General features: G+C 40.8%; 2 protein-coding genes across 2 annotated transcripts; both read left to right on the forward strand.

Moving 5' to 3' along the window:
- Positions 1 to 874: 874 nt before the first annotated feature.
- Positions 875 to 10103, forward strand: si:rp71-68n21.9 (kelch-like protein 9). Its single transcript, XM_058653107.1, has 9 exons — positions 875 to 1076; positions 1623 to 1792; positions 1925 to 2057; positions 2426 to 2622; positions 3478 to 3553; positions 4049 to 4606; positions 4960 to 5139; positions 5226 to 5339; positions 7098 to 10103. Exons 1-9 carry the CDS (start codon positions 875 to 877, stop codon positions 7592 to 7594), a joined length of 2127 nt encoding a protein of 708 aa, XP_058509090.1. The 3' UTR covers positions 7595 to 10103.
- An 849-nt stretch (positions 10104 to 10952) lies between these two features.
- hsd3b1 (hydroxy-delta-5-steroid dehydrogenase, 3 beta- and steroid delta-isomerase 1) lies at positions 10953 to 14433 on the forward strand. Its single transcript, XM_058653757.1, has 3 exons — positions 10953 to 11209; positions 11965 to 12129; positions 13398 to 14433. The coding sequence occupies exons 1-3, from the start codon at positions 11059 to 11061 to the stop codon at positions 14201 to 14203; spliced, it is 1122 nt and encodes a 373-aa protein (XP_058509740.1). The 5' UTR covers positions 10953 to 11058; the 3' UTR covers positions 14204 to 14433.
- Positions 14434 to 15071: the final 638 nt, after the last annotated feature.

A 15071-nucleotide genomic window follows, 5' to 3' on the forward strand; every position in this document is an offset into this window, starting at 1 on the left:
TTAATGCCTTAAGAGGGTAGTTAATTAAACTGATGGCTGGGGGTTAAATCATATATTATGATGAGGGTGAAGATCCATCCTACATTACTCTCTCACTCACTCACTCACACATCTTCTACTGTTTCTACCAATTCTAACCCTAACCCCAAATTCAGGTCTTAACCCTGAAAAAGCACTTTAAAGTTGTGATTGCCAAACAAATGACAAAATGTCATGTTTGTAAAGGGCAGGATAATATGGGTATTGAACAGGGTGATGTTATATTTGTGTTACATATTTGTCATTTGGATTCCTGCAGACTGTATCCAATTAATATACTGGTTAATAACTGCATAAATAATTCATTTAAATTCTTTTAGAAAAACACCTAAGACTGAAACATTGCCTTTTTATGTGTAGTGTAAACTCATTGCGGGTGTTTCCTTTATTGTAAAGGATCTAGATCTAGAGTTGTAACAGTTTCAAAACACTTTCAAAAGAACCTGTTATAGGATGAAAACAGTTCACTGGTTCCTCCTTTTACAGTCACATGGAGGAGACGTGGTACAAACAGACGTTCGGTCAGCTGCGTTGAGGAAGCAACTGACAAATATCAAGAATGAAACCCTTCATACCAGAGAAGATGTTTAAATTAAGACAAAGTCACAGACCATTTTAAGTCAGTAACTTTGATACCTAACAGGAAGGGATGTGGGCTGTAAGAAGGTCACGAGCAAATTGCAAATAATATGTTTAAAAATTCTCAAAATTCCTCAGGCCTCAACAATCTGCCTTTGAATCATTTAGCACTTTTTAAAAACACAAGTTTACAACGTGTTTAACAGGGTGAGAAACACGTGACAACATCACTGTGGTCACCTTGTTGAAAACCAGAATGACTCAGTCGGTAAAATCTCTCACACCATGGCTCCTCCTTCTCTTCTTCTTCTGCAGGGGAAATGGGGAGGACAGTGGGCCGGGCAGGCTGAGCCGCAGACTGTCTCGTCTGGGCAGCCGGCATCAGTCCAGGGATCCACCGAGACCTGCAGCTCCACCGGAGAGACCTCCTGCTCCGCCTGAAAGACCTGCTCACCAAGGTGTGAGACCCTTTTGAATATGTTCCTATAAAGAAACTCATCTGATAGGAAACAGAGACGTTCATACATTGCTGAGAGATCTGTGTCCAAATGCTGGCAGATGTATTGTATTTGTGGTCTGTGGTAGGACTGGAGTAGAGGAGTCAGTCCCAGAGACTATAGGACGGGACCCACAGAGACTTTTTTTTTGAAGTGTCGCCAAATTTATTTTCTTAGTTTTTTATCTTGTACTGGAAATGCTTCAATAACACATGCATAAAATGAAGTTGGCAGGATTATTTGTGAAAACCTCAATAAGATGAGCTGTTTCTGACGTACTCAGACCAACCACGTTCAAAGTCACTTAAATCGCCCTTCTTCCACATTCTGATGCTCAGTTTGGTCACCATGACCGAGTCTACAGGCTTGACTTGAATTCATCAGGTGTACCTAATAAAAGGGCCAAATAATAATGTACATTGTTGATTGGGACCCTCAAATAACTTCATCTTAAATGTTTCAGTCCATGTACCTGAAGTGTGACTCTAATTATCTCGGCCACTACAGATGACAGGCCTCCTCCACCTGTCCCTGATCCACCTCCACCTCTACCTCCTGCACCTGCTCCCGCCCTAACGCCACCCAAACGCCCCGACAAAGCCACAAAGCCCAAACTTCCTCCTCGACCGCTTTCCAAGGTGTTTGGCAGCACCGACCATGGAGCGGCTGTGCTGCAGGTAGTAATTCTGATTGACTCTTGCCTCGTTTTTATTGATGTGTCCTCCTGGAGATGTTTGACAGCTTAATCCCCATCTTTTTCCTAATCTGCAATCTGAAAGTGTCCTTTCATTCCCGCTCCTGTCTCACAGGGCTGTGACCATTTTCGGGCGGATGAGACTCTCTGCGATGTCGTCTTGGTTCCAGGTGACGGCAAAGAGAAGTTCCCCGTCCACCGAGTCATCATGGCCTCATCCAGTGACTATTTCAAAGCAATGTTCACAGGTGTGTGGCTCTTTTTCTTACACCACTTTTAAAACGTGAACTCTTTTTGTGTGTGTGTGTGTGTGTGTAACATCGCTACTGTACATCGTTTGTGTGTAGAAACAGAAACATGACCTATATAGGAGGAAGCATGTGTTGTCATTCTGATATTCACTATTGCAGTACATGTGGTCATTTAAAATGCAGAAGTCAGTGCTCTCTTTCAGTTTCAGACAATTAACTCCAGTCTTTATGACTTGGTTTGGTTCTTTTACGTGTTTTCCCTCGTGTCTTTTGCCTTTCATGTATTTTGCTGAACGTGCACCCTTTTATTTCACTTGTCTCCTTTGTGCTGTCTCTCTCTCTCTCTCTCTCTGTTCTTTGCGCAGGAGGCATGAGAGAACAAGAGATGAGGGAGATCAAGCTGCACGGGGTCACCAAGTTAGGCTTAAAGAACATCATCGACTTCATTTACACGTCCAAAGTCTGCCTTGACATGGGGAATCTCCAGGAGACGCTGGAGGCTGCAAACTTCCTGCAGGTCATGCCCGTGCTGAGCTTCTGTAATAAGCTTCTGAGCAGTGAGGTGAGAGGTTTTCATTTTATAATCCAGAACAATGAAGGTCAGAACTCAGCTCTTGTAATTTCAGTTGGACTAGTTTATCGTTCAAGGACACACCTTTCTCCAGAAAAGATTAAATAATCGTCTCCAGATGGTGCAGAACTTAGGTCGTTTTCACACCTAATGGTCTCTGCTAGACTCTGTACGATTGGGGGTTGCAACATTCGGCTGGTCCGAGTTTGCTTTCACACTTTCGCACTTCGCTGAACCAAACGAAACCTTTTAAAGAACGTGTTCCCGTCCTCGCCTGACGCGGAACAAGAAAACTTGCTCATCTGTTGGTTCATGCAGGGCAAACTTCTGTTTCCTCCACGTAAGAGCAAAACATGGAGCTGCATTACAATCCTGTCGTTTTATGTGAACATACGACACATATACGCTGCAACAATGGGCTCAGCCACACTCTATATATATCTGACCCTTTAGTTTCATATGAACCAGTGTGTAGACTGTTCACGAGGTGAGACTGAAAACTAGAAGTGACAGAGTTTCTATAGTCGTCTGAGGAAATAAGGTCACCAGGGCTTTACATGAAACCTCACACTTCTGTACCAGAAAACCAGGCAGAACTGGTTTCTGTAAATAATACTATAAACAAAATAACAGATCAAAAAGCATGTTGTGACAATTAGTAGTAGTAGTATAATTAGTAGTAGCAATAGTAGTAGAACCCCCCCCCCCCCCCCCCCCCACCACCACCACCACCACCACCACCAAACAAACTTGCTAACAGCAACAACAAGCTAGTCAGACGTTAGCCAAAAAAAGAAAGATGTTTCTTATTAAGTCAATTTAATCCACGTGGTTTCACCGACACAGATCATGATTGACAACTGCGTGGAAATCGAACACATCGCAACTGACCTGCATCTGGAGGATGTTCAGCTGAATATAGGTAAGGGTTACTAGCAATGTTAGCAAAGGTGAAATCTGTGTTATACCTCTGTAAATACATACATGAAGGTGAACACAAGCTTGTTTTTCAGAATCGGCCTGAAAAAAAAGAGTACATTTTCTTCACTTATCAATCAATATCAATCTAGGTCTATTGTGTAAGAATTAGTGACATCTAATGGCGAGACTGCATATTGCGTAAACAGAGGACTCCTCTACATGGGTTAGGAAACTCATTGTATTTATTTTCACATTAAATCAGTCGTACTTATAGTACTTTTTAATTTTTAACTGCTACACTGTTATGTTATGTTTAGGTACATTTTATTTTTTCCAACTTCTCAACTGGAGCGCAGTGAACTAGAGGGTGACATCACTCCTAGATCCAGCTTCCGAATTCCATCTTTAATGGAATTAAGCACTCATACACTTCATGGTACTGGTAGTGCTTTTGGTTAAACAAGTGAAAAAGTATCATTCTTTCTTTCAAACTTAGGTGAGTTTTTGAGCCAGAACCTCTCTGCGATGGTTCAGAGTGGCCGATACCTCCAGCTCTCTGAGACCAGCGTGGCACACGCTCTGGCCAGCAACTCACTGGAAGGTTTCTCTGAACTGGAACTCTATCACATCGCCAGGAATTGGGTGAATCATGAACCCACCAAACGCCGCTCGTCTGTCTTCGCCTTAATGCGCCACATTCGCTTCCCTCTGATGAGCCCCGGTGAGCTCATCCAGATCTCCCAGGATGACGAAGAAGGGACCGACTCCTTGATGCGCTCTGACACGGCCTGCGTGAACCTCCTGCTGGAGGCCAGCAACTACCAGATGATGCCGTTCATGCAGCCGACGCTGCAGACCGAGCGCACACAGATACGCTCAGACTCCACGCATATTCTGGCACTGGGCGGCGTCATGCGGCAGCAGCTGGTGGTGAGCCGAGAGCTGAGGCTGTACGATGAGAAGACGGGCCACTGGAAGGCGTTACAGCCCATGGAGGCGCCACGCTACCAACATGGCGTAGCTCTTCTAGGCGGCTTCCTCTTCATTGTTGGAGGTCAGTGCTTCAACACTCTCAAAACGATGTTCCCTTCAGATGACCTAAAATCTTTGAGTAGTAACATTTTTACACTAAAAACATTTAACTGCCATATATAAGTGATGCAATTTTAAAGACTGGGAGGTTGTCATTTTTCTTGATGGCCCAATGGGACTTTTCCAAAGTTGTACAAAGATGTTAACCACGATCAACAGTAACAAGTCTACAACACGATATGTTAAAAAGCTGCTGAGTTTAAGTTTGTTGTCGTCTTTGTCCATTAACTAATCCAGTTATTTCTGACTAGTACTTAGTAGGATACAATACAGATACTTATCGTACAGCATCTCTGGTCCTCATTTACTTTTTAGGTCAAAGCACATACGACACAAAAGGTAAGACGGCCATTGACAGCGCCTACCGCTACGACCCGCGCTTCGACAAGTGGCTCCAGATTGCGTCACTCAACGAGAAGAGGACCTTCTTCCATCTCAGCGCTCTGAAGGGGAAACTGTTTGCTGTGGGAGGAAGAAACACCTCAGGAGAGATCGGTGAGAATTGCTTTTGTTGCCTTTGGACAGACAGGAGCTGTGCTTCAATAGCCTGAACATTGACCCCAATGTCACACTCTGATCAGACACCGTGGAGTGCTACAACCTGAAGAAAAACGAGTGGACATTTGTGACCAATATGATGGAGCCTCACTATGGACATGCTGGAACAGTCCATGGAGACCTCATGTACATTTCAGGTAAACACACTCACACATGACTGTCTAAAAATTTTGACAACCTTTATTTACCTCTTACTGCAAGTTTGAAGGTGGAAAGGGTTGCAACTTTATCAGGCCAAAGAAGACCTCCAAGATCATCCTTGAATAGCCACAACTTTTGGTTGCAAGATGAACTCAGTCTGAAAAAATGAGCTTGATTTATATCATTACTAAACATTTTCCGGAGGAGTTAATGCTCTCAATCACTTAATTTCTGGATCTTCTTCAACAAGAACATGATGTTGATGTAAATTATGCTTCCATTTAGAGGAAAATAGAAAGGAGAAGCCTGATTGCATGTGATGTCTGGGAACCTCTGGTTGCAAAACCTCAACATGGCACGCAAAATGGGAATTCAGGTTCCTACGGGTGACTTCAGACCTCAGACCACATTCTTGACCTTCAAGGAGACTTGACCCATTGCTGTTTTCCAGTATTTTTACACTTCTCTGTGCCTCTGGGTAAATTACTTTGCTGCCAGCTCCACAATATTTACATTGTTGTTACACAATGTCTTTCTCTGGTGTTTCATGTTACAGCAGCACATGTAGAGCTTTGTATTTGAACACATGCTTCTCACCTTGGATACATGTGTTCAGTCGGAAAAACATCGGTGTGTATGTCTCAGGTGAATCCAGATCCAAATTCATGTGGTCACAGTAGACACATACAGTGAACAGTCATACTTAGAGATGTCCACATAGGGTTGGATCTCCCAGGACACATTATTTAATACCAAGTCCGAACGGAGCCTGTAGGCGTAGGAAAGCTATGAAGCTTTAAATGCAGAGCTCTTTCCCCAAAACAGTAGAATTTGAAGAACTCTAGCCTTTTTTGAAGGCTTATTTTATTAATAATTTGTAAAATATGAAATAACTAAGTTACTATTACTTACTATACCATTGTACACAGTCAAATGTTTTAGTACAAGACCATAAAACATGTCTGTTTTATGGTCTTGAGGTGTTTTCCGAAAACTCGTGCATGCATTTGCGTCCCTGACCACATAAGCAGACCAACTTGCAATGTTTTTATGACCTCATTTAAAATGTCACAAAACCTCCTCGACCTTCTTCTACTCATATGGGCGGGGTCCAACAGTCATGATAAAGAGTATATAAAAAGTGACAAGCAGTTCCACTTTGACAAGATGAACTGAACTGAATACAGCTTGTCTTATCTATGAGAAACCACTTCCCGTTTAGTCGCAGTCAGACTCCCAGCAGCTGCTCACAGCCTGATCTCGGGGCAGGTTTCTCAGCAACCTTGGACAGGAAATCAGCTTCTTGTGGTGAAAGAACACTTTATAAGTTTCACATGTCGGACTAAGAGGCAGGAAACACAAACACCCAAGAAAACCAAAGACTCCTCACTGCTGCACTGAAACTTAAACCATCATCTTTACATCCTGTATTCAGCTCATGCTGAAAACGTACAAATAAAACAACTTCCGGAAACCTACAGCTAACCACAGAAGATGACTATGACCTGAAGGACTGAGAACCTTCACAGACATTATGGACAGTAGTTAATGTCGTACAGGACTCACTTTTAAGGCAAGTTAGACATGTGTCTTCTCATCTTGTGACCAAAACTCTGACAAGGGAGGAGTGGACATTACCCTTAACAAGAAATCAAGTACTAAGTAAAAGGTCCTCCATGTGGAGGATAAAGTGGTAGAAGATGACTGAGTGATTCTGGTTTCTAATGTCTGTTGGTTTCTCCTCTGTCACTCAGGCGGCATCACCCGTGACACCTTCCAGAAGGAGCTGTGGTGTTATGACCCTACCACCGACACGTGGAGCCGCCGCGCCGACATGATGGAGCTGCGCGGCCTGCACTGCATGTGCACCGTCGGGGACAAGCTCTTCGTCATGGGCGGGAATCACTTCCGAGGCAGCAGCGACTACGACGACGTCCTGGGCTGCGAATACTACAGCCCGCAGACGGACCAGTGGACCATGGTGGCAGCCATGCCTCGAGGCCAGAGCGACGTGGGAGTGACCGTGTTTAACGGGCAGATCTATGTGGTGGGAGGGTATTCGTGGAACAGTAGGTGCATGGTGGACATTGTGCAGCGGTACGATCCAGAACACGATGTGTGGGAGCGAGTGTTCAACGTGCTGGAGCCTCTGGGCGGGATTCGAGCCTGCACCATGACGGTGCATCTGCCTGAGGGTTCAGTGGACGAGGCTCAGATACAGGAGTGTCCACTGCCCACGGCCAAGTGCTAAGACCAGCGCAGAGCAGAGTTTTATCTGAAGAGCACTTTTCCAACACACAAATATTTAAAAACAACACAAAGACGGAATTTTGGGAAATCAATTTAGTTTAAAATGAATAAAAAATGTAAAAAGAAGTAACAGGAGTAAACAATAAATATGTTTAAGTCCTAAAATAAGGTTAAAGGAATGGTTTAATGGATACATAAGTTAGGTTACATTTTTGCACTCAAAAACAGCAATTAATAAATTAATTATATTAATAAAATTACTTTTTTTTCTTTTTTTTAAACAAGCTGCATTGTTTAATTTCAAGTTATCAGCTGATGCTTATGTTTGTTTCTACCATTAGTGTGTGTGTGTGCTCTGCATTTTCTGGTAGAATATATTTTCTCTTGCTGAGTTTAATTAACAAAAACAATTATTATTGTGAATTGCTAACATTAGCATGATGCGGCTACTTCTTCTTTTTTATTCAAGACCTCATAAACAAACTCAACATAATATCCATGTTTAATTGGGTGAATTGTTTTAAAAGATTTATTAAATTTGTAGATATTCTGTATTTTGCGTTTGCAATGTATGAGTCCATAGCCATGAAATATTAAATGCTTTTTAACTGATCTTCTTGAGTTTAAAGGTATTTAAATATGTTTTGAAAAGTATTAAACTGTACAAATGAACAATAATAATAATAACATGTAATAGCACCACTTCTTACAGTCGGTGTTATTTTTTTGCTTAGTTCATACTGTAAAATAAAAGTTTTCTGTAAAAGCCTTAAGTTTTTATCTGCCAATCATTAAATTCTGTCCATCAAACAAGGAATATTGCAATTTGCAAAAAAAGGAGGGAAATACACCTGGCTTGCTAATATTAGCATGCTACTCTTACATTTGTTTCACTTTTATTGCATCTTTTTAAAAGGTCATATATGTGAGTAATGTATTAAAATAAGACGTGAAATGACGATGTTATGTTCATGAGAGTTTGAGGAAACGTATAAAGTAAGCATTTCAGTGGGGAGCAGCAGTAAAACAGGCAGGCAAAAAAAAAAAACTAGCCAACCTACTTTTAGGACAAACAGCCAACAAAAGATGTATAATTCACAGAATATAAATAACAGAGAATTCAACTTGCCCTGAAACATTAAACATGTACAGCCTCAACTCAGGGACAAAGATACAGATTTAAGCATGGTCACAGAAAGGTAAAAAATGTAAAAAATAGATGACTGTTTACTCGAAAAATAAGACATAAAATAAGGAGGCAGAACATAGAGTAATAACGTGTGTAAAAAATATAAGGGCATACAGCACAATTCAACCAGATAAACACACAAAATCAGCAACAATCAATTTGTAGTGCAATTTTTTAGTTTTGATGCAAACCGTAGCTTCTCCAACACACTTGTAACTGAAAAGGTTGAGGTGAGGGACATTTAACTGCGACAAGTGACTTCAACAAGGCCAAACTAGCCTCAACAAGTCCTTCTGCAGCTACAACCACAAACACACACACACACACACACACCTTGAATAGTCTGATGAACATAAATAACATTGAAACTACCCTTGAAAATGTATCCTTCACCTCAAGATAAGACGCCAGACAGACTGACGACAGCTGTGATGTGGACTGTGCAAAAATGACTGCTATTTACTTAACAATAAAGCTATTGAGAAGGAAAATGGAACGGAACTGTAGAATGGAGAACTGTTTTGATGAGGTTTCCTTGTGAAATAGATATCTATATAAAGGACTTCCTGATAAAAAATTGTTTAAAATAACAGTGTGACATGACCTGCAATAAACTGTCAACATTGAGCTAAAAACAAAAGTGTGGCTCAGTTAGAGGAGAAAAAAAAACGCCCACATAAAACTGTTATATGCTGCCTATGGTAAAGAAAATGCTTGTAACCAAAAGGTCAATACTCAGAGTTTCCACCGCAACCATTAAAACTGAATAAATGCGTTTCATCACTGCACACTGGAAATCAAATGAAGTCCACTGGTGACACATGTCACCTTGAGATGTCTCATCTTGTTGTTTTTGTCTGATCCAACACTCAGGAGTGCAAAGTATTCAATCTACTAGTGTAACAGATCTGACTGACTCTTCTTCTCCTTTAAAATAACAGAATCTTTGGACCTTGAACTCTCACATCTCTGCACTTTATGAAGTTGATGTTGTGGGAAATGTTAGAAAATGAGTGTTCAAAAAAAGGAAATAAAGAGTGTAACATGTTGCTGATTTCTGATCTCTGGAAGCAAAAATATAGTATTGTAGATGACACGTTTTATAAGTTATAGCTAGATAATTGGATTATTGAGAAATTACAGTATTAACTGAGGGATCAAGACACAAACATTTTAATTTTCTTACTATTGTATTGTATTGTATTGTATTTTTATTTTTATTTTTATTTTTATTTTTATTTTTATTTTTATTTTTATTCTATTCTCATTTCTTAACTGAGCTGTTGTGAATGTGTGTTTCCCCCCTGGGGGAGGAATAAAGTAATTCAATTCAATTCAAAAATAACTCTCAAGTGGCCAAATACATTCCGGGAACCCTGATTTGATTTACGCATATACAAAACTCAAATTAAGTCTAACATTTCTTTATGTACAATCCCCCAAATTGCTGCCAATTGGAACAGGAAGTGGCCTTTTTAACAGGAAGTAGCCTGTTTTAACAGGAAGTACACAAATTGGGATTTCTGTAAAGATTTGGTGGCAATGTCACTACTGGATCTGTATTCCGGGAAACAAGAATCTCAGAAACTGCTGTTAATTTTTCTAACAGGAAGTAGCCACACAAATCATTATTCCTGTATGGATGCATTTCATTTTATATTAATTACCACTAACGTGCAATAAAATAAAACGGTGTATTCTTTTCTTTAAGAATAACTATTCAAAATGCAATGAAACATTGATGTATTTTAAATCCCCAAAACTGCTGTAAATTATCTGAAGAGGAAGTAGCCTATTTTAACAGGAAGTAGCCACACAAATTGGGATTAATAATGCCATGAAACATTATTTTATTTAAAATCCAGAAAACCAATACCACAATAACTACTTCTTTTTTTATTGTGATCTATATATAATTCCACTTTAGAAATGGTGGAATGAGACATTTTTTATTGTGTATTTCATCCACTTCTGAGAGTCAGTTGTATAATTTGACTGAAGTTTGTTCATGTTATTTTTCCACCTGCGTCACATGTTTTGTCCTCCACTCCCTGAACATCCAGATAAAAAGTTGTCATACTGTATCTCCCAGCAACAGCAACTGTCCTTGACAAAGAAAAAGTTCCATCCCTCATTTTGTGTAGCACAGCCAATCCCGTTTTCTGGGCTTACTAACAAAAAGTCGACGAACTGAGACGACGCTGTCATTCCGCCACAGATTCAAACGGTATCACACTCATCTGTGGACAAAGACAGGGACACTGGGAGAAGAAGACATGTCTCTGAGAGGCGACGTGTGTGTGGTGACGGGAGCGTGTGGATTCCTGGGGAAGAGGCTGGTGCAGCTGCTGCTGGAGGAAGAGAAGATGGCCGAGATTCGGCTGCTGGACAAACATGTGCAGCCGCAGGTTTTACTCACACTGGAGGGTAAAAATGTCAACATTCATTTTAGCAATATAGGCATTTAATAATTTTTATCAATATGTGTTTAAAAAGTGTTTAAATCTGTTTCATCTTAAGTAATTAACTTTATCCCAGATGTAACTAAATACTGTATATCTGTATTAATAATCCTGAATATAGGGATTCAATCAGCTAAAATAATTAAGCCGTACATAAGGATTTAATAAAAGTGTATTTATATATCTGATTTAAAGAATTAAAGACATTTTTTTTTGATAAATCTAGTCAATAAATGAAAATGTGTATTGAAATATGTATTACATTGTCCCTGATACAAACAAATTCAATAAATCAAATATATCAACATTGATAAACCTGAATATAAGGATTCAATAAAGCTTTATTGGTAAATTTAATACATATTTCCTTAGTGATCACTATGATTATAGAGGATTAAAAAATCTTAAAAAATAAATCTGAATATTGAGATTCAATAAAACTTCATTAATAGTGATTATTGTTATTGATGAATTTAAATGTAGTGGTTTTCTTTACTAATTATTCAAGAATCTGGATATGGGGATTTAATACATCTTTCGTAATTAATCTTTATAAACTTTTTAAGAAGTTCTATATGAATCATTGATTGAAGAAGCTGTGATCATTTTAGCACACATTTTTATACCAGTATAGTTGATTTTAATTTTATTTCTGAAATAATGAAGCATTTTTTTCAGGGTTTTTTGTGACATTTTTGTTCTCGTTGTACTTTGTGTCAGACTGCAGAGGCAGCACAAAGCTGAGCGTGTTCGAGGGCGACATCAGAGACGCTGAGTTTGTGAGAAAAGTCTGTCGAGGCGCGTCGCTCGTCTTCCACACCGCGTCCATCATCGACGTGAACGACTCGGTGGAGTACAGAGAAATTCACGGGGTCAACGTCAAAGGTCATTCTGTCCCTTCAACCTCACACTTTTTAAACTTTAAAAGCAGAACTTTGCAGGATTTTTTTACCCTAATTTAACAGCTTCAGAGTCATTGTGATGCTTAAATGTCTTGTCTTGGGGAGATGCCTCCACTGCCCCTTACTGTCTGTTAGCGGACTTTCCGGGACCAATTCCCTCAAATTCAAGGACATTCCAGGACCGAATGTGCTGACACAACTTATTAAGATGGGAGGACAACTTGTAAGAGCTTGTCTTCGTCCATGATGGTCTTGATTTGCAGCACGCTCTGCATCTGGACAAGTGATTGTCCTTTTTGGGATCTTGGTCAAAGTCGGTATTTGTCATTTGTCTTTGGTGAGACAGAGATCTTGGAATTTTCATTTCCCAGGCATCATGTCGTCATTTGTTCTCTTGTTTAACTTTACTCGCTTATTGTTCTGCACATAATCTCACGTCAACAGTAGAGACAGAGAGAGAGACAGTGGACGGTGTCCAAACACCGCTGGTAATTATGACTCCACATTTGTCCTGCGCAGACCTAGATTACGTACATCAAGCATGCAGAGGGAGACATTTACCTAAATATTAACTTAACTTCTTTCTGGCACAAAATTCAGGGACTTTCAATGACCCATGTTTATTTAGAGCAATTTTTAAAAACTTTTAACGATTTCAAGAACCTGTGAGAACCCAGCTAGCCTTGCAAGATCAGGGCCGTCAGGATCTGGAAGTCTTTCAAAGTCTTGGGTCTCTCGAAACACTAACGGCTACCGGCTATAAGATCAAGGCAGTGATAGCATTATTTCAGACGTTCGGCTAAAAAGAAGCAGAGAAATGGATGGATGTGTAGGATGGTGTCGTAATAATATGTACTCCGAAACTGTAGGGGGAGCTCTGTAGAGAAAATGGGGGAAAAAGGCAACCGGACCTGCAAAGTTCCAGCTTTAAATGTTTGAATCTAAAAAAGAAAATGGTTGACAAACTTGGTAACACCAAATTAATCAAGTTTATTCAAACTAAATTATAGTTGTATGAAGAAAACTTCAGTTTTGAATGAAATTAATTCATTCATTCATTCATTTCAAATTGATGAGTTTTGTTGCTGCTACAAACTTCTAGAATGTTCTCCTACCAAACATGAGGTCCTCACTGATTACTGATGTCTTTAAAGCCAGTTTAAAATCCTGTTTTGCTCTACACATGCAAATGCAGTTCAAGCGTTTGATTTTAATGAGCTATATAAACAAACCTGACCTATATCGTTGCAGGAACCCAGGTTCTTCTGGAGGCGTGCATCCAGGAGAACGTGGTGTCCTTCATCTACACCAGTACCATCGAGGTGATGGGCCCCAACCCCAGAGGTGAACCCATCGTGAACGGCAACGAGGACACGATCTATAACTGCACTCTGAAGTTCACCTACAGTAAGACCAAGAAGGAGGCGGAGCAGTGCACGCTGCACGCTCACGGCGAGGTGCTACAAAATGGAGGCCGACTCGCCACGTGTGCCCTCAGACCCATGTACATCTTCGGCGAGGGCTGCCGCTTCCTGCTGGGCCACATGGGCGACGGGATACGGAACAAGGACGTCCTGCTGCGAATGTCTCGCCGCGACGCGCTTGTGAATCCCGTCTACGTGGGCAACGTGGCGGCGGCTCACCTCCAAGCCGCTCGCGGCCTCAAAGATCCACAAAAACGAAACCTCATCGGAGGGAAGTTTTACTTCATCGCCGACGACACACCGCCCGTGAGCTACTCCGACTTCAACCACGCCGTGATGTCACCGCTGGGCTTCGGCATTCAGGAGAAACTCATGCTTCCCCTCCGCCTCCTCTACGTCGTCTGTTTCTTTGTGGAGATTCTGTGCGCGCTGCTGCGACCCGTCGTGCGAGTCGTGCCGCCGTTGAACCGGCAGCTTCTCACCATGTTGAACACGCCGTTCACCTTCTCCTACCAGAGAGCCGAGAAGGATCTGGGATACAAGCCCAGGTACAGCTGGGAGGAGGCACGCTTACACACCGTGGAGTGGCTCGCCTCCGAGTTACCAAAGGAGAGGGGGCGGATAAGAGGTTAATCATTTAAGCTAGGGGTTCCCCAGGGTCTTTGAAATCCTGTCTCTCTTGTTTGTTACGACGCCACCTACTGTTTCATGCCCTGCATTGCTTAATGTACGTAGTCTAGGCCTACGCAGGACAAACGTGGAGTCGGTGTTGAGGACACGGTCAACTGTCTCTCTCAGAGATTCCATCTCCCTTTCCGCAACAACTAATATATAATAAATAATATTTATTGCTTCAATGAAAATGTGATTGTGTCTTTGTTAGAGTCTGTAAATGTCCAGTTAATTTGTGTAGTGAAATATAATTAAGCTTAACACAGAGATATCAGAATCAATGGCGAACGTAGGGGAAACCACATGACTATTTAAAGATGTACACTGACTGTATCATTATTATGGGATGTATTTAGAGTATTTTCCATACATGAAAGAACAACAACAGTGGAACAATTAATCAGCTGATGATTGATTTCATTCACAGTGTGACCTCACGTCAAATTCCTCTGACTCTAAAACCACAACTATTACTGGCCTAATCCTAATCCTAATCCTCACCCTGACACTTAACCTTAACCTAACTGTAAAACATGTCTTCACCTTTTAAATGTAATCATTTACGTAAGATTTTAGGTCCCCACAAAATAATTGTGAGAGGAGAGAGTTGGAAAAACGCCTGTATTTTTTGGCCTGTTTTTGGACAATGAGACAAAAACTCAAACAGATGTTATTTTAAATGTTTTATACTTTTCAAATTTCAAATTTAACACACAAAATCTGTTGTTCCTGTTCAACGACAACAACTGCTGTTTTTTTCTAAATGAAACCTTTTGTTTTCCTTCATTTTAAATTGTTAATACACCAAAAAGCACTTACTCACAGGACA

The sequence above is a fragment of the Solea solea genome, chromosome 2 (assembly GCF_958295425.1).
Source record: "Solea solea chromosome 2, fSolSol10.1, whole genome shotgun sequence".
NCBI lineage: Eukaryota > Metazoa > Chordata > Actinopteri > Pleuronectiformes > Soleidae > Solea > Solea solea.